We start from the raw sequence: 23,202 nt of genomic DNA on the forward strand, positions 1-23,202 counted from the left end.
GCCCCTGTATAATAGAATCCATCTTCATTTACTGGCTCTGAAAATGAATTGCCTTCTCTACATATTTGCTCAGAAGTTTCTAGGCCCCTTCACGACCTGAGGCACGTAATCTAAGTCTAAGGACAGTGAGCCCATCTGCAAAGAAACAACTCACATTTCAAAGGTCTGGGGCAAGAGAAGCTACGATGTCCACTGAAAACTGATGAATATTAGTTTCATAAGGAAGAAAAGTAATGAAGTAAACATGAAAACTGACTAAAGCAGAAATTTTGCAATTATGACTTAACTTCATGACAGAGGTACATAAAGTCTTTCATTTGCATGGGAAAATTTGCATATACTCTTCTGTTACATATTGATTCTATATTAATTGAATACCTCTTACTCCCTTATCATCGTGAATTACTCAAAGGTTAGTGAAGAGAAACTAGAAGAGAAATATTTCCAAACTAGAAAAGCATAAATATATAATGAAATATGTATCTTTGTACCTGAGATAGAGTTGTGAGTTCTTCTATAGGTTTTAACAAAGTAATGAAAAAGAAACAACAAAAATAATAATAATGATTAGAAGGATGAGGATGATGAGGAGGAGATGATGATGACAGAGTTCCATTAGGAAACAAAATAGATTTTTAAATAATTGATAGAGCTCCATAAAAACACGTTACAGAGATCCACTTTCTCCTGTTTGTTGAAACTTGTTATGGTTAATAACAGTGCATCACAAATTGGGCGATTTCTTTCCTAAAATGTTAAGGCCATACATCATTTCTTCCAAATGTTATCATGAACTTACCCCAAGAGAACCATGCTGAATCATCTTGTGACTTAAATCTTTGTCTACACATTAATGCACATGAAGAAAGAATAATGTATATTTTCCCCCAACTTATTTTTCTTAAAAACATTATTTATCCTGAAAAAAGAAAGATAAGATTCATAACAGTTTTAGGGTTAAAGAAATTGGGATAATGCAAACAAATGGGAAAGGTATATATTTATTCACTATCAGAAAATGATAGAATTTGATAGGCCATTGAGTACACTTTGAAGATGTAGCACAAAACGAAAGGAGGAATATGCAGGCTTGGTCTACTTTACACGGTGCATAAAATAATTCTTGTTGGAACTTAATTATTTTAAGTATTCATATTGTACTCACTAAAAAACTAAAGTATATTGTACTCACTAAAAAAGTAAATTAAGTTAGGCTTTGTCTTTGTCATAAACTTTGTGAGTAAAAACTAACAATATAGTTAATTAAATAAAAAGTTTATTTATATGTATTTTTTGTTGTTAAATCCTGGGTAACTATAACTGTTTTTTTTTTTCTTTAAAAAATGAGACTTTTGTCATATTTTGATACTTCAAGTACATACTTCAGAATAAACTGGCAAGTCTCAGTAACAGAGCAAGATGGAATATGAATATTCTTCAAGAGGATTAAATTAAGTGGGAATACCTAACAGATACTTGGAAACAAATCAGTGCACAATGTAACATCTTCCTTCATGATTCAATTAGGAGGCAGCAAAGGCTTCATCACTACATCCATTTTAAATCTTTTAAATACATATATGAATTTTCTGAAGAAAATTTCTATAAACACTGATTACAATTTTGGGGAGGCATCAGTTGGTAATGATGGCATCAGAACTTTAGTTAATAATTTGTGACTAACAACACAGATGGAAAAACACTGCCAATGACTATCTTAAAAATTTATTATTCACTTGATATTTTAATATGGTCTTGTTCTCCCATCTCACTTGAGGGGAAAATAAGTGGTTTAAATTGTGGCTAGAGAAAAATAAAGTAACAAAATAAATTACAAAAGGGCTTTAATCCCGTTAAGAAATTAATAGAGATAAGCAAAAAGTTATGGGAAGTCCTCTGTAGAGATGCTTAAGGGCAAAGATAAATGTCCATCTGCCTAGAATAGTTTTAGCATGGCTTGCCTGAAGGAAGGGGAGTAAAATCTGCTAATTTGCAACATTAGCACAGCATCCATTTCATGTTGTCAGGATGCTGCCTTGAGCATATTAGCCAATCTACAAGATTAAAGCAAGTGCTTCCCGTAGAAATCTTGCGGTAACTGGAATTTGCTCTGAATAAGTCCTGAATGTGACAAATTCAATAAACCTGCTAGAGTGCATCAGATGGGGCTTTTTGATAGTCCTATACCGAAAAAGATCTTCATGCAGCTACAGTACATATTCCTTCCAACCATTCTTTCTTCTTTTATTGTCTAAATTACTACCTACAGGAACCATGACAGCACTATGCAGGGTTGTCAACTTGGAAATGCAAGCACTGGTATGATAGATAGGACAAAGGGCTCCTCTACCATCTCATATTGGACGCTGATCATATTAATATTAGTGGTATTTTGGTGAACCGTTACTTTATGACTTGTGGTTATTACTGTATTTGATAATAATAATGTGAAATTAAATTTACTCAGCTTTTATATATATTGACAGATAGTGTTCTTAAGTTTGAATAATAAAACTAAACTTCAAAGCTCATCCCATGAGATTAAGACTTTTTTTTGATAAAGTAGTTTAGACTATATTTTAGGAATAGAAAAAGGGGCCTATAATATTTCAGCTACCATCCTAAATAAATAAGCCTATTAATGCATTGTGAAACTTTGATGTCACCTATGTTGTCTTTTATATTGTCACATGGAAATCAGTGAAAAAAGAAGGGGAGGGATTGATTCTTTTGCCTATCATCATTCGTTATCAAAGCAGTTTTTTAGGCTGCTTTTTGTCCATAGCAACATGTATCCTCAGATTAGAAATTACTTGAGCTCTGCTCTAGTCATTGTCCCCATATTCAGATCCCTGTGTTCTCCCCACTGCTGCTTTGCTTAAAAAAATAAAAGAGAAAAAAAAAGAATTGTCACATTTAATTTCTCATCTCACACACACACACACCACTGCACTTTGGTTTTTATCTTCCAATCTAATCAATATTTGAAATCAGACCTTGACCAGCCTTCTTCAAAAATTCTAACTTTCTCAACACACCTTTACCTACTATTCTTCATCAGTACATAATATAAGCCATTTTCCTCATATTGATTTATATTTCTTTCATGAACTCTTTCTCCAAACATTCACTGATGACTTCAAGCAATGCTTTCTTTTTCTTTTTTTCTCTCAACCCCTATAGTACTTATTTTCTTGTTTATACATCAGAATACTGTGTATATTAATTCAGTACCTTCTACCATACTTATGTTTTTCCATTTTTAACTCTGTGATTGATTCATAATAGAATAATCATACCCATTTCTAAAACTGCAATTCATCTTATGTTCTATTTTCCTATCTCCTTACTGTACATTTTTTTATGGATATCTTCTAGCAGTAGATCAGTTGAATATCTGTAGAATGAAATACTGTCTTCCCATAGTACGTTACTATTTTGAGATATCTTTCACATATCTTATTTATCTAATAACAACAAATGAAACCAAGAAACTATCATATTCGTTTTATAAAAATGAGAACAAAAGCTCAGTGAAGTTGATGGATTCACTCATGTCCACAAATACAAACAACAACAAAAATATTCCAGAGACTCTAATTCTGAATTCATCTGAAGGCATGTATAATAAAGTCTTTAAATTTGGGGAAAACTCATGCATGCAAAAGGAAAATGACTTAAAATATTATTTCCTCATACCAATTGGCTACCATCTCATTTTTCCCCTCTTAATCTCTTATCTTGTTTTTAAGGTTAAATGAAGTGGACATATGAAAAGTCACCCATGACTTGTCCCTACTTCTAAATGTAGATGTATATATGAGAGAAAGGCTTCTGTATATTTGGATTATCCCAACATTTTGACAAAGAATATTAAAAGCCACTGTTTTAAGAACTTAGACATGCTATTCCTGTAAGATTGCAAAATACATTCCCAAGGGACAGCAACTCTAGCCACTGCTATATTTGACAATAACACAAAGAAAGCATGAGTAGGTGCTACCCAGTCCTTACATTGTTCTAACCAGACAGAGACAGATTTGAGCATCCTTCCTCACTGAATCTACCTTGTGTCCTCCAAGCCCTGACTGGTGAAGATAAAAAGAGGGCAAGTGAAATCCCCTTAACTTGAGTGCTCATAAAATCCTGGGGTCATGATTTTAATGGCTATATTCCTTTATACCTACAAGCCTGTAGTTTTCTGTCTTTACCTGTACATTTAGAAAGTACAAGTTTAATACAAAACCCATTTATATCGAGGAGAAGATGTAAAGGCAGAAATCAGTAGCTTCGTAAACAGTCATCTTCCTTGACAGGAAAAAACATCTGTCTCACTTTTGCTACTGGAAAAATAGTACTGGATCACACCAAGGAGGATTCTGAATATAAGTTCATTCTTGAAAAAGTGCCTGCCCTGATTATTACTTGCTAAGAAATATTGGATTGCTGATAGTTAATCTCAGCACACAGGGGTTCCCCCCACTACAGTTCAAACTAGCGTAAAAGCTAAGAAGATATTTTATGTCGTAGCATTCACAGACAACTGAAAACCATCATTTCTAAAGACTAATATGGCAATTTAAAATTTATAAAGATATATATTGACAATATTAGAATTGTCATTGAGATCTTAAATCTGATATATACCTTAAGAGCAATAAGCACTTAGAAAACATTTCAACACAAGAAACCAGATTAAAGATTTATCAAAGAAAAATACAGATGTATACTCTTCTTTTTTATTTTAAAAGAACATATACACATTCTTTCATGAAAAAAACAGGAAGACATAATTTTCTCATTTTCAAACTTTTGACATTTAATTGAAAAACTCTAGAAAACCTGTAGGTTATATGTATCTCTTACAAGAAAATATTATCTACTCCACCCTGAATAAAACAGTTCAGATTCTGCACTTCCAATAAATACAAATACCACCTGCAAAAGAACTGGCTGGCAGAAAAATGGAAGAAAATATGTTGTAAATATATTTTTATCAAATCGTTTCATTAGTTTTCAATGAATTTGATAATGACTTCAGTTTCCAGACATCTTCCAAATGAGAATCTTTTCAAATAGCAAGAATTCAACATTTCCTGAGTTAGAATTTAGAAATTTATGTAATATAGATTTAGCTTCAAAAACAGATGTTACTGAAAAAAAATTAAATATGTATACTTACAAATTTTTAATATCAACTGCCCCACGGAAAGCCTTCCTCGGAATTGCCTGAATTTGGTTTTCACTCAGATCACTAAAAATAATGACAAAAAAGAGATAAAGAACAAATTATAAAATATAATTTTAAAATTATTTTCACCAAATGTTTGAGGAGTGATAGGATATCAGGGGGAAAAATGACTTGAAAATATCATTATTACATGCCCAGTAATACTTTCCAATACAAATATTTTACATTTCTAATACAAACTAAAGGTTAGACTAAGAGTAGTCTGTTGAGGTATACCTCTAGATCTTTAATTTTTATAATAAATTATAAAATATGATACTTTAATTGAAATCTTGCTTCAATTATGAATAATAAAATATTCTTTTAAAATAAATGGTCAATTTTTTTATAACTCAGTTTTTGGGGTTTGGAAGTTTTAGTACTTCCTAGTGCTCCAACATCAGTGATATAACTTACAAAGAACATAGGAAAGATGCACACTTTTGCTTCCTCCATCCAGAAGGTGGATACCAAGTGATACACTCTGGACAGGATGATTAAGTTTTCATAGCACTTTAAGTAATCTTGGAAATGGAACATGGCAGCACCAGCCCAATGATAAAATGAAGTTGTGCATGAAATATCTATAGTAGGTTGATTTAAAACCTTCTTTAAATAACTCTTTTATAGCCATAAACATAGTCTGTCTATATTTGCATTTTAATTTAATTGAAAAATACATTTTAATCAAGGAAAAAAGCACAGCACGCTGTGAGTTGGAATGAGAACTTTGCAAAACTCACTCAAAAGCTCACAAGGTGGATCATTATTTTTCTTTAAAGAGTTCAGAGGCAATGTTAACAATTCCCATACTATTATTAGCCTTAATGAGTAGGGTAAAAATATACATGCAAAAAATGCCACGGAAAACAGAAAATTAACTTCTAGCTTAACATTAACATTAGCAGAGAACAGAGACTTGGAATAATAGATACATTATTAATATAACAATGATGGTTCTACGATTATCTTTAAATTTCTAAGAATCACTAATTTTCACAAACAGAAATAAAGCTACTGACCACAGTGCATAGCAGACAGAAACAGAGCCCTCTTCTAATATGTGGAAGCACATGGACTGATTCATCCACATCCTGTCCTCCAAAGCTGCTTATGACCAGACCTGTCATCCACATACTTGTAGCCATGCAAAGAAGGGAGCTAATTGGCAGACACAGAGATTTAGTGTGTAGTCTTGACCTCATTAGCACCAAGTTTTTAACTGAAATTTACATTTATATCTTGATAGCCTCACTGTTCAAATAAAAATGTTTGCTAAGCAATCTGTAAAGGAGTAAATGTTAATCTCCTTAAAGAGAGAAGGTCTTCAGCCAAAAGGAAAAAAAAAAAGAAACTCATATTTAGGTTAAAGGAGTAAATTTACAAGATGTGCTTCTATGGGAGGTAAGGCAGCCATCCATTTCCTAAGTGACTTAGCTAGTTACTGCTTTCAATAGTTTAGTACATCCCTAAGAGTAATAACACTTCATTTCCTTAAAAATTGCTTATTTCTCCAGCTTGTCATTGATTCAGACTGACTGACTTCCTTTTTTAAATTACATTCAGTTAAAAATATTTAACAGGATATATTTAAAAGATTTGATGGCAGAAACAGTGTTCAAAGGAGACTATGAGCAAAGAGAAAGCAAAGAGAAATTGGAGGAAGAAAAATCAGAAGGTAATAAGGAATGAAGGGGAAGAAAAGATAGAATTTAAGTTAATATAAATTTATAACGGGGCTGGGGATGTGGCTCAAGCGGTAGTGCGCTCGCCTGGCATGCATGAGGCCTGGGTTTGATCCTCAGCACCACATGCAAAACAAAGATGTTGTGTCCGCCGAAAACTAAAAAATAAATATTAAAATTCTCTCTCTCTCTCTCTCTCTCTCTCTCTCTCTCTCTCAAAAATTTATAACGCTTTCTGATAACTACTCATAGCATTTTGACTATTGTTGACCCAGCTAAGTCCCTGGCTTCTTTTTGCTGTTGTTTTACTAAAATATTTTGCTAAGGTAACTTGTATGAAGCAAAGAAAGAACTAAAAATCATTTCAAAGATTTAATTCATAGTCATTTCTCATGTTTCTATATTTCCAGGCCTTAATGCTTTTTGTATTTCAAATCAATTACTTTATTTTCATTCTTCCAGCACACATATTTCAGTTATAACAAAAGAACAGCAACGAGAAACTTGTTCTAATTAGTTATACATGACAGTAGAATGCATTTTGACACATTGTACACAAATGGAGCACAATTTCTCATTCCTCTGGTTGCACGTGGTGCAGTCACACCAATCTTGTAATCATACGAGTATGTAGGTAATAAAGTCCGTGTTTTCTAATTCCCCCTTCCAACACACACACCGCTTCTTAGAGGAAGAGTGCTTCAGAGAGCAAGAAGGTGAATAAAAATGGTAGAGGTGTTTGCTTCAGAGATGGCCTGCTACCAGCCTGAGGCCACCGCATTTCCCACCTGCAGCCTCAGCTTGGCTGTGTCCAGGCACAGTCTTACCCTGGAGTCATGTTCTCATCTGGGGTCCGGGGTGGGGGGGGTGTGGGGGGGTGGGGGGGTGGAAGGAAAGTTAGGGAATGGCTTTAGATTGTTCACTGAGGAACACTGAAATTTAGTGAGAACATTGTTTCTTCTGAATTTGATTTCAGACTTTTTAAAGATTACCTTTGGCAGAATCCCAGGGCAATGGAATTACTTTCTCTGGCTAATATTTACCAATCTTTCCTTTTTTTTTTTTTTTTTCAAGATTGTGAGAGCCTGTCAGTCTCAAAGCTGATTCTTTTAAGGTTAATGTTTTATGTGTGGCTACCCCCTGGGTAGACCATGTTATGGGGTCTCAGCTTGAGTGACCTGACCACTCAGGCAGGCAATTTTAGTTTGAGATCTATCTATCTATCTATCTATCTATCTATCTATCTATCAACACATCATGTAGTTTGAGAACAAGGAAGATATCCATGGTAAGTAAAGTGTGACTGGTATCTGAGAAAGATGATCAAGGAGGTCAGACAGGCAATAGTTAGTGGAGGGTGGTTGACCAAAGCCACCTTCAAAATAAAAGGAATTCTTATTTGAAACATGTTGAAAAATGATTTTGCTCAACAATTCTCAGCCTCCAGTCTAGGGGAGGGGTTTGTACATTGTAAGTGGGAGAAATCCAAAGAGAAAGGTAGCATTCTAGAGCCAGTGAGGGCATAAGCTCCAGGCCAAGCATGGTGGTGCATGCTGGTAATCCCAACAATTCAGGAGGGTTAAGCAGGAGGATCACAGGTTCAACACCAGGCTCAGCAACTTAGTAGTCCTAAGCAACTTGGTGAGATACTGTCTCGCAATAAAAAATAAAAAAGGACTGGGGCCATAGCTCACTGAGAAAGTAACTTTCAGTTCAATATCCTGTACCATAATAAATAAATATAAATAAAAGCACAGACTTAGACCCAATTGATGAATCCTAAGCACTTATTAATCAAGTGATCTACAGAAATGCTTACCTTCCATGTGCCTCCACTACTTCATCTGTAAAATGGAACAATAAGAGTGCCTATTTCATAAAATGCTTGGGTGCATTCAATAAGTTCATAATTTAAAATGTGCAAAAATTACCTGGCTCATAGCCAGCCCCACAGAGGTGTTAGTTACATGCATGTTACAAATATCCTATTTGGAGACCCAGCTATTTGCCCCCAAGCTCATCTTCTCCATTCCTTGAAGATCACTGTAGGCACCAGGAGACATACTAATAGGAGAGTATTGTTCTGTGAACTGCGTAAAATGAGTAAAATAAGTCAGAACTACTGAGTCTGCGAGATGGAGCTGCCAAGGGAGGAGTTCGTAATTATATCACCAGGCAATAGAGTGTAAAAATTTGTTTCAGAGGAAAGAAATGGCTTGATTGGAGTTGATTTTTAGGAAGATTAATCTGCAAATTGAATTTTACAGTAGGCAGGGAAAACGTAAAAGAGGTGGTATCAAGCGGTGTCTCAGAGAGTTGGCAGGGCTCCCATGCATAAGGCAATAACTTTCAGAGAACTTCAGGAAATAAAGTTTGGAGTTGGGCTTAGTTCCAAATGTAAGGTTGTCACTGTAAGTTGAGGTGACTGTCATCTCAGGTAGAGCTGGGAACCACTGCAGTTTTCTGAGTAATGGAATCATAAAATGGAAAGTGTAAAAAAGATCAGGGTGTTAGCGATGCATAAATTGGGAGGGTAGAACATGAAGATGAGGGGTCTATGCTGGTTTTGTTAAGAGGTTATTGCCAGTGCTCACTCATGATATGGGATTTTCCACAGAAATTTTAAGATACTGAACAACATGAACTTGAAAGCCTGGTTTATTCATTTTCTGAGGTGACAAGGAATTTTTTAAAAGTTGCAAAGAATGTCCCATTCTGAAGGTAACCTCCACAGGAAAAATGAATGAGGGTGAAGGAAAGCAGCTACAAATAGGCAAGAATTTAGATTCTTCATATTTGACATGTTGGGAAGATACTGACCTTTTAAACCACATCTGAGAAGTGGTCCTCATGGCCAGTTGTGAAACCCTGACGTTTCTAATTTTAGATCATCTCTTTTCTATACCTTTCACCAAAATACATCAACAATGTATACATTCAAGCTCCTTCTTCCCATTCTTACTGCCATGGTCACTATGAGAACTTCTATCAACCTTCATCAGCACTTTCATAGGAGATTCCAATCTGATCCTACTGCCAAGATGTATAATCCTTTCCAGTGACCTCCCACAAGGGTATCACTATTATATTATACAACCAAATTGTATCAAATCAGTTCCCCCTGAAGTCTTACTTATTCCAATTGCAGAGACACTAACCTTATATTCTCCTATACTCTACTTCCAATCACCAGTGAATTCTCTTCAGCAAATATCCAGAATTTGACCTTCTTGCACCTCTTCTCCCCACATCAACTCCTAAGGTTTGGGTTGGCTTAATAGCCACCCAGGACCCTCTGCTCCTGCTCTTGCCTTGTTATAAACATGTATTATGTCTTCTCTGATCAAAACTGTTCACAGATGTCTTGCCTCTCTGCAAAGGAAAGCTCAAATCAACACTAAAGTCTAAAGTCTGCAAGTTCCACAATAAGCTGTTTGACACATCATTTTGACCTTCTCTCTCTCTACTCCCACCCCCTCACCCCCACCGACTCTGCTCCAGCTGCACTGGCCCCCTTGTGGTTTCTTGAAAACATCATTCATTTTCTTACTTCAGGACATTCCTTGACAACTGCTGGGCCATTTCAGTCCTTCACTCATGAATCTTATACTCTTAGTTCACTGTTTTCAGAATCACCTTCCTATTATCTCAGCTTTAGTGTGTCTCTTTTCATCTAAGCATCTACTTCCTATCACCATGAGATGGGGATCTAAACCTTGCTCAAGATCCAGTGCAGGTAGTACCTTTTTAACATTGTTTTTCTCAAACTCCTCAGCTAAGCCTAGATCTGAGAGCTCTAAAATCTATTAGCTGTGCAGAGCTGTGTGAAGTCTTTAGTCTCTCTTCCCATTTGCTCATCTGTCAAAGGAGCTAATATGCATATCTCCTAGGGCTGTTTTCCTTGGTACAAAATAATATAAATTATTATTTGCATCATTGAATAACAATAAAATTGAGGCATAATTATTTTTGTTACCTGGGAGTCAACTGCTCCCCCTTTGGTGCTTTCTAGGCAACTTACATGCATTTATTATAATACTTCAATAATTTTGTTTTAATAGAAGGAATAAGTCCTAATGATCTTTGACACAGTAAAGTGACTATAGCTTACAACAATTTGTTATATATTTCATGAATAACTACAAGAAAGGAGTTCAAAGTTTCCAAACACAAAGAAATAATAAGGCAATGGAAATGCTAATTATTCTGATTTGACCTTTGCACATGCATACATGGATTGGAATGATCACACTATACTGCACAAATATGTACAATGATAATGTGTCAAAAGACAATAAAATTGTAAAAGTCATCTTAGTTGAATTTCTTTCTTAGATAGCTGTCTTTCCTCTTAGAAAATATGACAAGCGAAGACAGGGGTTTTAGTTTGTTTTGAGGGAATAATGGAAAAATGACAGGCCTTTGGCAGACATGTGGACAAAGGAGGGAAAGAAAAAGAGGTTCTGGAGAAAATCCACAAAAGAGAGCAACCCGCTGGATGTAGGTGCATGAGAAAGAGCTGCCACATAGAAGTCTGTTGATTTGAGTCCTTATTAAGTAACAAAATTCGTATATAGATGCAACTAGGGGAAACCAGGAAAGAATACTGGGTTTCTGAGCAGTTTGTTGGATATATTGGCAATGCAGCAGAGGCCACGGCAATGTCTCACAAACTACAACATTGGTGATACAAGACTAGAGCTCAGTAAAGAGAGCTGAAAGAGAAACAGAGATTAGAGAGTCTTTGTATCATGATGAGAATTGAACCACACACTGTACCAAAGTCTCCTTTCAGAAAGCATGTCATACACTGACAAATTTGAAACTGTCTGGGTATTCTCCCCAAGGAACAAGGCTCAGTGTACTCCAGATTTCCATATTTGTAAATGGGGAAATCAGTTGTGGTGTCTTCTCACCTCACTCCTATTCTCTGCTTCACATTTTCAAAAGCACTGACTGACAGCATAAACTCTGATGCAGTCTTTGCTCTGTGATACTTCTGTTTCTTTTGTGGTATGCTTTCACCATCGATTTAACTGCTGCTTCTCAGTACAAATGCTGTGCCTTTTAAGTATGTCTTTCCTCTTCTAGGATTTCATAGAATCCTTTATAGAAGTTGTTTGAACATTCTTTGATCAGATGATATAAATTAGCATTGTTAGGAGGCTATTTCTTTGCTGAAATGTTTCCTCCACTGAGAACCTGAAGCAACTTGTAGAATTCAGCAACTGAATTCTTTACTGAACATAGTAGCAACACAAGTTTGTATTTTTCTTTAATCTCTAATATGCCTTAACATGCTTACTTAAACTCTAATATGCCTTAATATGCTTCTTGATCTTAACAGAGTGTGGACAGAAGATTTTAACATAACATACTGAGAAGCATTAAGATTCCATTGATATTTAAGTGTAAAAGAGTGTGTGTAAAAAAGTGTGTACCTTGGTAATACTCAAAGCTAACATTTATTGGGCAATTGCTAACTTCCAGGCAAAACTGTTTCATTTACTGAATTGTTTTTGTAATCACATCAGGATTACTCTTTTACTCTAATTTTGGAGATGAAGAACTGAGATTATGCAGGTTACATAACTCACCTGTTGCCATACTGCTCCTATCTATGCATTGGAGATGGGATTTGAACTTGGCTCTCTTTTCTTTCCAAAGCTCATACTCCACTACTGTGCCACCTCAGACAGGGTGGCTTCTGTAGAGGTCTTGCTCTCTGCATTATAATTCAATCAACATGGAACTATGGTCTCAAAGAATTATCTAGTGAGGCTCATTAAAAAGTAGACCTCTGAGCCACACTTTAGAAATATTACAAGAATCCCCATTGGAGAGGTGCAGGAATCTGGATTTTTACTAGTGTACCAGCTAACTGTTACACCTGTGGTCTTGTACTCCATGTTAGTAGCTGACTGAAATACTTCTCATAAATGATATAGTCTAGCTTTAGTCTGGTTTATAAACATGGTATTGTGTATTTGAATATAGTTGTATGGGATAAATATGGTGTAAAAACAGTAACAAAAAGGGTAGTACCATTAAAGCCAAGAAGAATGGATACACACACACACATACACACACACACAGAGAGAGAGAGAGAGAGAGAGAGAGAGAGAGAGAGAGACAGTGAACTCTTAACAAAAAAGAATACTGAACAAGAAAGACCACTTTATGGTGGCAAAATATATACAATAAAAAATTCGTCATTTCAACCATCTTTAATGTGGACAAATGGTTCACTGGCATTAGATCCACACTCACATTAGCATACACCCATTACCAACATCCATCTCCAAAATTTTTGAGATACCACCTTAAAACTTTTTTCATGTAATGTAAATCTTATAATCAGGACACAAATTTTGAAATAGTAAAAACTTCACAATGAAAAGAACTTTTATTCTTTCTCTATAAAAAAATTATGTATAACTTTCCTTCATGTTAACATCCATCATTCCAAACGATATTTACATTACGAATTAAGTTATTTACAGAAGCAGTACCTAACTGGATATAGTCACAAGGTAATCAGAGACACACAAACTAGTGTCTATGACAATGAATACAACCTCATTGTATGCCTTTTATGAGAAGGGCCACTGAGCCCATGATCAATGTTTTAGGATAAGTCTTGATTTCTGTTACTTCTCAATTCCTGGAGGAATACAATGGTCTGAAAAGACCTCAGATGAATGAAGTGGAATCCTGGAAGTGGAGTTACTAGGACAGGCCTGGAAAAAGGCAGGTTTGCATAGAAATCCTTTTCTCTACTCTCTGAAAACTAGGTGACCAAGAGATCTTGGTCAACTGAGATTCTTTGAGTCAAGTTTTATTTTCTCTAGAAAATATACTAAACATTGCTGTGTTAGGGTGCCTATGAGGATGGAATGATCTGACATGTTCTATGTGCAGGTGTGAGGTGCCTTACCTAGTCTTAGCACCCAGAAACACTAGCACAAGGTACCTTTGGCATTTACATTATCCTATTCATTTTAAGAACTATTTATCCTGGGCCATATATACTAAACATATATAGCAAACATACTGCAAGTTATGAGAAATAAAATAAATATAACATAAAGAAAGCAGATGAGTGATCATTACACTACCTAACTGAACAAAAATATCCAATAGAAAATGTAAAATCCTGAAAGAATCAAGGTGGAAATAGAGTTTGCTGCTGCTTGAAGTGTTGGGGATGGTAGATGATAGCCAAAAAAACTTTTCTGTGGAATTTCTTAAGTTTTTGTGTGAATTCCTGGAATATCAAGGCATATACAATCTAGTATCCATTCATTTTTTCCATGCCAGGCCTTTGCAATATTATATATATATATATATATATATATATATATATATATATATTTTTTTTTTTTTTTTTTTTTTTCCTGTCTGGAGAGAACATGCTGTTCTTCACTGGTTAATCCTCCTACTCACTCTCCAGAGCAGAATTTGAACATTTGTTCATCTAAAAATTTTCTCTGAAATATCCAAATACTGGAGTAGGCTCCCTTCCTTATACTCTGGTAACAGAAAATATTTAAGTGATATTGGTACTGGGTTGTATTAGCTACCTTACTTGTTGACACATCCCACAAAAACTGGAAATTCCCCTAAGAATGGATACTGAATAATTCATCAATGTTTCTTGACTATCTAATGCAATGCCTGGTTATGACCAATAAAACATAAATTAAAATGCCCATAAATAATAAGAAAATTAGCATTATACTTATTGACATTTAGATTCTCAAGGAAATTATTATTTAACAGGTACTTGATGTCTTCCTTAGGAAATATATGAATATGTCATAGACTTTGTCAAAATAAGACGATGATGTGCTTACTCTTTGGTTCCCTAAGATATGGTTAACATATTCTCTTTGCAATCCAAAGTCTTTAATGGGATCATTAGAGAAAGGTGATGTCAAAGTAAATATTATTGTGCTATTGGAGGTACCTTGTATTTTCAATGGAAGACAGTCTTCAAAAGCCTCTATTTAGCCTAAACTATAGTTTCAGTCTCAGTTGATAGACCTTAAAATGTTTTAATTCTCTCAAGACTGGATCTAGTGACATGCATTGGTTTCAAAATTTAGTCCAAAACACTTGGGTGCCCATCAACAGTCACTTTTTGAACCCCAACTTCATACCTTCACGTCAGGAACTGCACCACCCATTTCTTGAGACCCATCATGAATCTTATCCTGTTTTCTCTTAAAAATGTCTGTAATATAACATAAAAGACCAACCCCGCACATGTGAATAAAGGGCAAGCACACATGATTACCTGCCTGGGTAAGAATAACAATGGGACATTTTAACAGTGAGGTGTCATACAAACCAGAAAGTACTTTTTCAAGAGAAAAACAGTGAGTTGGGTCTAAGGGGCAGTGGTGGGGATGGCTGGGTAAGAAGAAGAGGATGTGATTTCTAAAGAAGCATGGGAAAATTAGAGCACAGGTGTATTAATGGTATAATCATTTGGGAGTGAATGGGATAGGATAGAGTTTGTTGTAAATGATTAATTAGAAGGAAAGAGAGATTGTGTTGGTATTTCATAAGATTTAAGCACATCACTTAGTAGTATTCAGTTAATCTTAGAGGTAGTAAAGACAAAAGATGAGCATCCTTTTATAAGACATAAAGAACATTTCAGGAATCTGTGCAAGGCCAAATGGAGCTCACCTTCTCTACCATTTGACTCTATCAGAACAGTAAGCTTTGTTATACTGTTCTGCACATGTATCCATTTCTAATGTATGTATTCAATTGTGACTTTATAAAAAGTCAACATCAATAAGTATACTCAGATTTGACATTATAAAAACTTTTGGTCTACCAAGAGAGCCAATAATCACAATTCCTTCTAGAATTTGCAGATTTCAACTGAAAAGAGATTCTTGATAATTATGAACAAGAGTTCAATAGAAGATCTACTTCAGCTGAAAAACACCTACAAATCAAGACATGAAAAACAAAATTGTAAATGTTTACAATGTGAGCTTCAGAGAATCTTTTTCAATAGACTTTAACAGCTTTATTGATATATAATTTATAGTGGATGAACCAAAAGTTCTGCTCTTCCCTTCATTTTCCTCCATATTCTCACTATAGCTCTGAAACACATGATGTATTATTTTGATCATGATAACAGAATTTTTTTTTGGTACAGTGGATTGAACCCAGGGGCACATAACCACTAAGCTACATCCTCTTTCCTATTAACTTTTTATTTTGAGACAGGATCTTTCTCAAAAAAAAAAAAAAAAAAAAAAAACCCTGCTTCACATAAAAGGCAGATGTTTGCAAGTTGCTTAGAGCTTTGTTAAGTTGCTGAGGCTAGAACTCAAATTTATGATCCTCATGCCTCAGCCTCCCCAGTTGCTAGGATTACGGGCATGCCCCACTGAGCCCAGCATGGTAATAGAATTGTTACAGGCTATAGAAACACCTCTTCATTTGTTTTGAACTGAGGATAATTATATTTTAAAAAACGCAAATGGATATATTTTCCCATCATCATTTTCCTTATGCATTTATATCCATGATGATACAGAGATAAATATTAAAATGTATATGTATAGTTATTCCTGAATGTGTATTTTCTATTATATGTTAGAGAGAGGGAGAGAATAAATGAGACAGGTGTACATAGAGAGATTAGTTATATAGATAGTTTACCTATATCTTATTACATGTAATATAGGTAGAAAAATTAAGAACCATTAGAAACTAGAAAGCTGTTATTTTTCCCTGATTTAAAAACACTTTGATGATTTTCAAAATCCTAAAGTGAAAATTTTAGATGCCTTACTTGAGGCATTCTCTGGCATGTTCCCCAGGAAAACAGAGGGGTTTGGGGTAAAATCATCACGATTTTCAAATCTATTTATTCTCAGAACTCTATATAGATTCATTTCATTTTCTATAACTAAAATAATAATGACAACTTTCAGAATCATTCTTTCTTCTTGACCAGCCTTTCTAAAGATTTTTAAAAGGTAGAATGTGATATATTGGTGCTGAAATACTGCATCAGCTTTTAACAAAAGAGCCAAGACTGCAGTGCTGCTATTTTATTGCCCACGACGTATGGTTTCCATTTGAGCATCCCATTAACCTTAGAGTGCAATGATATCATTTTAATTATATAAATTGAAATGGCAATGTATAATACCTATATCATGTAAAAATGGATTCACTTTATGTGTAAGTGTCTAAACTATCTTTCACTATGAAGCAATAAATATGCTTTAGATGGCAAACCTGCCTGTAAATTTAATTACTGGTAATTTTATTTTCCTCCACAGTTTAACCTCTCTTAGAGTCTGACCAGGAATATCATAAATCTGTATTTCCATCGACTACTTTGGAAACTACTGAGTAACAGTAAATGAGTATTTGACCAGATTTTAACTTTAGAAAAGGAAAGAAATATAACTGTGGATGCGAAAGAATTGTGCAAACCTGTACGTGTCATCTCAGGGTAAATTCCTGATCTCATAAAAAGTTTACTGAATAAAAGTCTTTATGTTTAACTATCTAATAAAATAAGACATCTCATGGAAGAAATGATTTTTATGTATTTGAAGATCCAAATAACTGAGTGTGGGTAAGAAAAAAAATGAGTTTCACACAACAGACAGATGTTTGCCAATTCAAGAGAAAGAACAAACTCATGTTCAGAATAACTGGGCATCAAAGAGTACCTATGGGCCATAGGGCAAGGGACTCAGCAAGACTGGGAGTCGTTTGGAGGCCCAAGAGAGGTGTTCCCCATTATGCTTTCTATCTTTCTTTAGAATTCCTTACAGCATAGCTATGTCCAAAGGGAACAAAAGAGAAGTCGGGTTACATGGGCTGAAAGTCAGTGCATTTCAACATTAATTCAGTGTGGCATACACCTGGTGAAAATGATCATATGCCTTCCTGTGGACAGACAAGAGACTACAGCATAGGTTTAAGGGCCATGTCACTCAAACTTGCATGTCTGGATCCACATCTGGGCTCTGCCTTGTACTGGCTTTGTGATTTGGGCAAGCAATCCAATCTCTCTAAACCTTTAATCCTTTCTTTGTAAAATGGTGATAATAAGATCATTGATCTCAGAACCAACATATTGTTTGGAAAGAATTTGTGTAGTGCTTTGTAGAATAAATGCCACATATATGCTAGATCTGCCTGCCACAGTGGTGTGCAATTCACCATGATTCTTCCAAATTTTGAGTGAACTTGAGGGCTTGGTCTTTGTCTTAATCATCTAACAGTTTTATCCTGGATGCTCCATTTATTAGCTCTATGACCTTGAGTCTTTTTTTTTAATCATCTCTAAGCTTTAATTTCCCAATCTATAAATTAAGACTAACATTTGGAGCACATTTCATAGGGCTGTTGGGAAATTTAGATAAGATATTCAGTGCAGGGTCTCATCTATATTAATAACAGTCAGTAAATGGTATATATTATCATTTTAATATATACATATACACCAACAAACAGGACTTTGGAAGATGCATTACCACTTAGGCAAAACTTCAGCACAACAATTATATCAATCAAAGTACAATTTAGGATAAGTGAGAAGAGGCATTTTTATGGATAAATATAGTATTTGTGAATTATATTGCTGTCATTCTCAATAAATACTAAAAGACAATTCCAGCAAGCTCTGAGATATATTAAGATACATTTTAAATTCGGGAAATTTAAATTCATCATATACAGTTTCTGAATTACAAAGGAGCATAAAAGGTTCGTAACCCATATCCGGAGTTCTGAATGTAAAAGCTATTTTGTAATTTTTAAAAGGCAGTTTTAAGCTAATGTTTCCATTAAATGTATGAATCACCCTTGATTATGCAGCTAGCAAACATTTTGAGGGGATCCAAAGTCACATTTTCATATCATGATTTCTGAATTTTATACAAACAAAAGTTCTCCACAGATATAAAATATGAAAGGCAACTTCTGGTTTTAAATTTGGTGAGCTAGCACGAGTAGGCCCATGGAGATAGAGGTCACGGGGATGCACACCCCATAACTACATCAACCCCACTGTCTGCTTTACCAGGGATGGAGACTGCTCCCAGTGCAGGCTGTGGCTCTCCCAAGCACACTGTGTTGACAGAGCAGAAAGGAAACTGCCACACAGCAGAGAGCATTACACCTGATATAGGAAAGCAAAGAAATGATTAAGAGCTGTGTTGAAGTAAGAAAGAAAAGGTGAAAAAAGAAGAGATCTAAGAGGGACAAGTGGTGGGGGGGGCATGACAGGGGAGACTAAAGAGGAAGAGAATATGAAGAAAAAATGATAGGAGATACAGGGCTTACAATCAGTAAGAGCATCTTCTAAAGAAGGAAGAATTGGAGCTGAAGAATTTTTAAACAGCTCAGTTTAAAATTCAGTTCACTCCTTTTATATATTGAGTAAGAACAGGTTTCTACTCTGATATTATTCTAATAGTTTTGCAAAGATTACAGACTTAAAGTGCACAACACCAATAAGGAGATACTGTTATCTCTAACTCAAAGAGGAAACAGAGGCTTACAAAGATGAAGAAAATTGCTTGGAGCATTTCACAGGACTGATGGGACAGCAGCAAACGGAATAATATCCCTGCCCTTAGGATTCTAAGTCTAAATGACACAAGGTGAATTTGTTCTGGGATTATATAGATGCTTGTAGTTTGCATAAGAAAAAAGTAAAAATTTCAGAAAATATGCATGTTTTACACACTCTTCCATTCCGTACTGCTTAATTATCTGTAACACAGAAAGTTTTGAGATTAGAATATGTCATCAATTCTACCTTGACCATGTCAGATTATACCATTTCAATGAGACAAAATTTACCACTTACAATGTCGCTCAAATGCTTTGTTTTTGTGCCAGTTGTCAATGGGTATTTTAACCCGTCATACTTTACTGAATCTCTTTTAATAATGTGCGTCATGGTATTTCACAGTTTGAGTTGATGGAGAACTGCACTCCAGCCCCACCATCCCTTCCATTTGCTTAAAACTCTATTTGGATGCCAGAATAAAACCAGACACAATTTTGCTGTGTAAGTCAATCTACTGGCCACCGAATCAATTCTGCCCAATAACTGTTCCAAAAAGGCACTTAAATCAATTTGCTACAAAGGTAGTGCATAATATGATCTATGCACAAACTATACTTAGCCATTCTACACAGATAATTAACCCTGGCAGATTGAAGGTTCACATTTGAGTGCAGGCCTCAGTCTCAGGACACCATTGTAAGACATATCCATTGATAAAATAATTCCAGTGCACACATGTCGTTTATGGGTATAATAATAGGAAGTTAAGCTCCAAAGCATGAATATCTTTCATTTTAACATGATTTTAGAAAACTTTATACACCTTTACAGAATTCAACAGATTCATTTTCTGGCATGTAACATCTCTTTTAGTTGCATTAATGAAACAAAAGAGCCATGTGTAAAGGAAACAGTGTCTAAATTGACTGAATTTTTTTAAAGCCAGTGGGTTAATTCCAAGGAAAGCACAACCTTAACAATGAGGGAGAAATGCAGAGTTTTTATTTAACCCCTGCAGAGAATGTCACACTCACCCCACCAGTAAGTGGGATTGAGTGACAGCTATCCACTCCAGAAGAAATGCAGTAGGAATACATGAGCATGCAGAACTATCAAGAGGTCACTGGAGCCAGAACTCTAGAGTTCTCACTGACTGTCCCTGACTTGGGCTGCTGGGGGTTTACAATGTCAAAGATGAATAAAATACTTTGGGGGAATTTCAAGCAGTATGTGTCTGATACACACCCATGGACTTGCATATTTCAAAGTATTTGATCTTTCGGAGCATTTTGACTCACAGAGAAGCTGGCTAAAATCAGGAGAGAGTGAAAAATAAATCCTATGTATAGTACCTATAGTTAAAATTAGCGTAAATTTAGTCAAAGTTTTCCTCCATCAGAAATACAGGTAGGTGATGATTTTCAGTAAAGTAATCTTTACAATTCAGATACTGTTTCCTCCCTTTAGAGTGACCCATATGTTCTGTGGCAAGAAGTGAGGGTAAAAGATGAGAGTTCTTTCCAGGTCTCTTGCATTCTGATGTTTACCACTGGCTTTTTCTGATGCACTGTCAGAAAATTCAGGTGGAATAAGACGCATTAGAACAGGAAATATCTGAAATGTGATTTGAAACTCAAATCTCCAGTGTGTGAAAAATTTAGAAAGCTGTTTTTAATGTCCCATTGAATAAATGTATCCCAACCTCATGTTGAATCCACATGGTTTTGTCTCTTTAAATGTGATTTTATGTTCCTTCTTGAAATATCATCAGAGGTGGTAAGCAACATTATTTTCATTCTACATATGGAGAATCAGAAGTGGAGAAATTCTCTAGTGGCCTGTTAGAGATAAAAGTGTAAGTATCAAAATATAAGGAAGATTCAAAATCACCTAATTGTATTTTGAATAAGTTAATGTTTCAAATCATGTTTCAGGAATTTAAAAAAAAAGAGCATTTTTTTTTCTGTCAAATTCAAAATCATATATAAATTTCCACCTTGTGTCTAACTTGCTTTAGAATGGTTAGAAATCACATATCTTTAATAGTTTTATTTATCAATTTAAATATTCTAGCTTTCATACATCTTGTGTTTTCTCTATAATAATTCTAGCTCTAATTATTTTATCTAAAATTCTCCAATAGTCTACTAAGTAGTGATAGTATTAAAGTTCTATTTACTTTTTAAGTGAATCAAAGTAAAAATATATTTCCTCTCTGTAAATTAGAAAACAATGCAATAGAATAAGACCTATACTTTGTCTCTAGTTTCTAAATAGTTTTGCAAAATAAAAATATGCAACAACTCCTTATGAAAAAGCCTCCAAATAAATTTTAAAAAACAGAATAAGTAAATATCTAAACTAAGCTTCCAAATGGGCCTACAGAGGCCTCCACAAACTCTTAATATTTTCATAATTTAAAAGGGACTTATATAATAGTAATTATGTTAATTATTTTCATTGTTATCAGTATACCAAATACATTAATTTTCAAAAAAAACCAATGTATCATCATAATTCAACACGCAAAATAATATTATAAACCCTTCTAGAGATAGTTGAAATACTTCTTCCTATCAACATTAATTTTCAAAAAAACCAATGTATCATCATAATTCAACACACAAAATAATATTATAAACCCTTCTAGAGATAGTTGAAATACTTCTTCCTATCATTACCGATATGAAAATAATTTTTAAAATTCATCTTTTGGAATGTTTTAAACAGCTATGAATGTTGAGTCATATCAAAGTGCACACTTAATCCACATACAATGTCAATACATTCATTCCCATGTTTATAGCAGCACTATTAACAATAGAGCCAAGTTATGGATCCAGCCTAGGTATCCATCAACAGAAGAATAAATAAAAAATTATATATATATATGAAGAATGAATAAAAAAGTATATATATATGAAGAATGAATAAAAAAGTATATATATATGAAGAATGAATAAAAAAGTATATATATATGAAGAATGAATAAAAAATTATATATATATGAAGAATGAATAAAAAATTTTATATATATATAATATAAGTTTTTTCAGCCACAAAAAGAACAAAATTATGTCATTTGCAGGAAAATACATGGAACTAAATAGCATCATGTTAAATGTTAAGCAAAATAAACTAGAGTTCAAGAGAATGTGTTGTATGTTTTCTTTCACAGGAGGAAGCTAGAGCAAGAGAAAAAAAAAAAGAATAGCATGAAAATAGAAGGAAAACCAGTGGGATAGAGGAAAGAGATCTAGGGTGGGAAGAGAGGAGGGTAAGGGGTCTTATTGGTTAACAAAATTGATCTAATTACATTATTTGTATGCACATGTCTTAATGTCATAATGGATCCCATTATTACATTACATATAATAATTATGCACCACTAATATTTTGAAGTACAGAATTACATAAATTAACAGTTATTTAATATCAATAAAGTAGTGCATTATTAGTCAAAAGTACAAATTAGGAAATAAGTATATTTCTTTTTTAAAGTTTTTATTTGTTTTAATTAGTTATACATAACAGTAGAATACATTTATGCACTTTGATATATCATACATAGATGGGATATAATTTCTCATTTTTCTGAGTGTACATGTTGTAGAATCACATTGGTCATGCAGTCACATATATACCTACAGTAATAATGTGGTTTCTTTCTACTATCCTTCCTATCCCCACATACCCTCCCCTCCCCTCCCTTC

The 23,202-nt window shown here is 34.4% G+C and overlaps 1 protein-coding gene across 2 annotated transcripts in view; it reads right to left on the reverse strand.

Moving 5' to 3' along the window:
* Positions 1-23,202, reverse strand: part of Slit2 (slit guidance ligand 2) — a 341,856-nt gene that overhangs the window by 120,351 nt on the left and 198,303 nt on the right. For both annotated transcript variants that reach the window (XM_046423795.2, XM_046423794.2), the window contains exon 5: positions 5,183-5,254. In XM_046423795.2, the coding sequence (XP_046279751.1) occupies positions 5,183-5,254 (72 nt within the window). The remainder of the gene's footprint in view (positions 1-5,182; positions 5,255-23,202) is intronic.

Source organism: Marmota monax, unplaced genomic scaffold, assembly GCF_021218885.2.
Source record: "Marmota monax isolate L192 unplaced genomic scaffold, Marmota_monax_Labrador192_F-V1.1 WCK01_AAM20220418_F8-fsc00009, whole genome shotgun sequence".
Lineage (NCBI taxonomy): Eukaryota > Metazoa > Chordata > Mammalia > Rodentia > Sciuridae > Marmota > Marmota monax.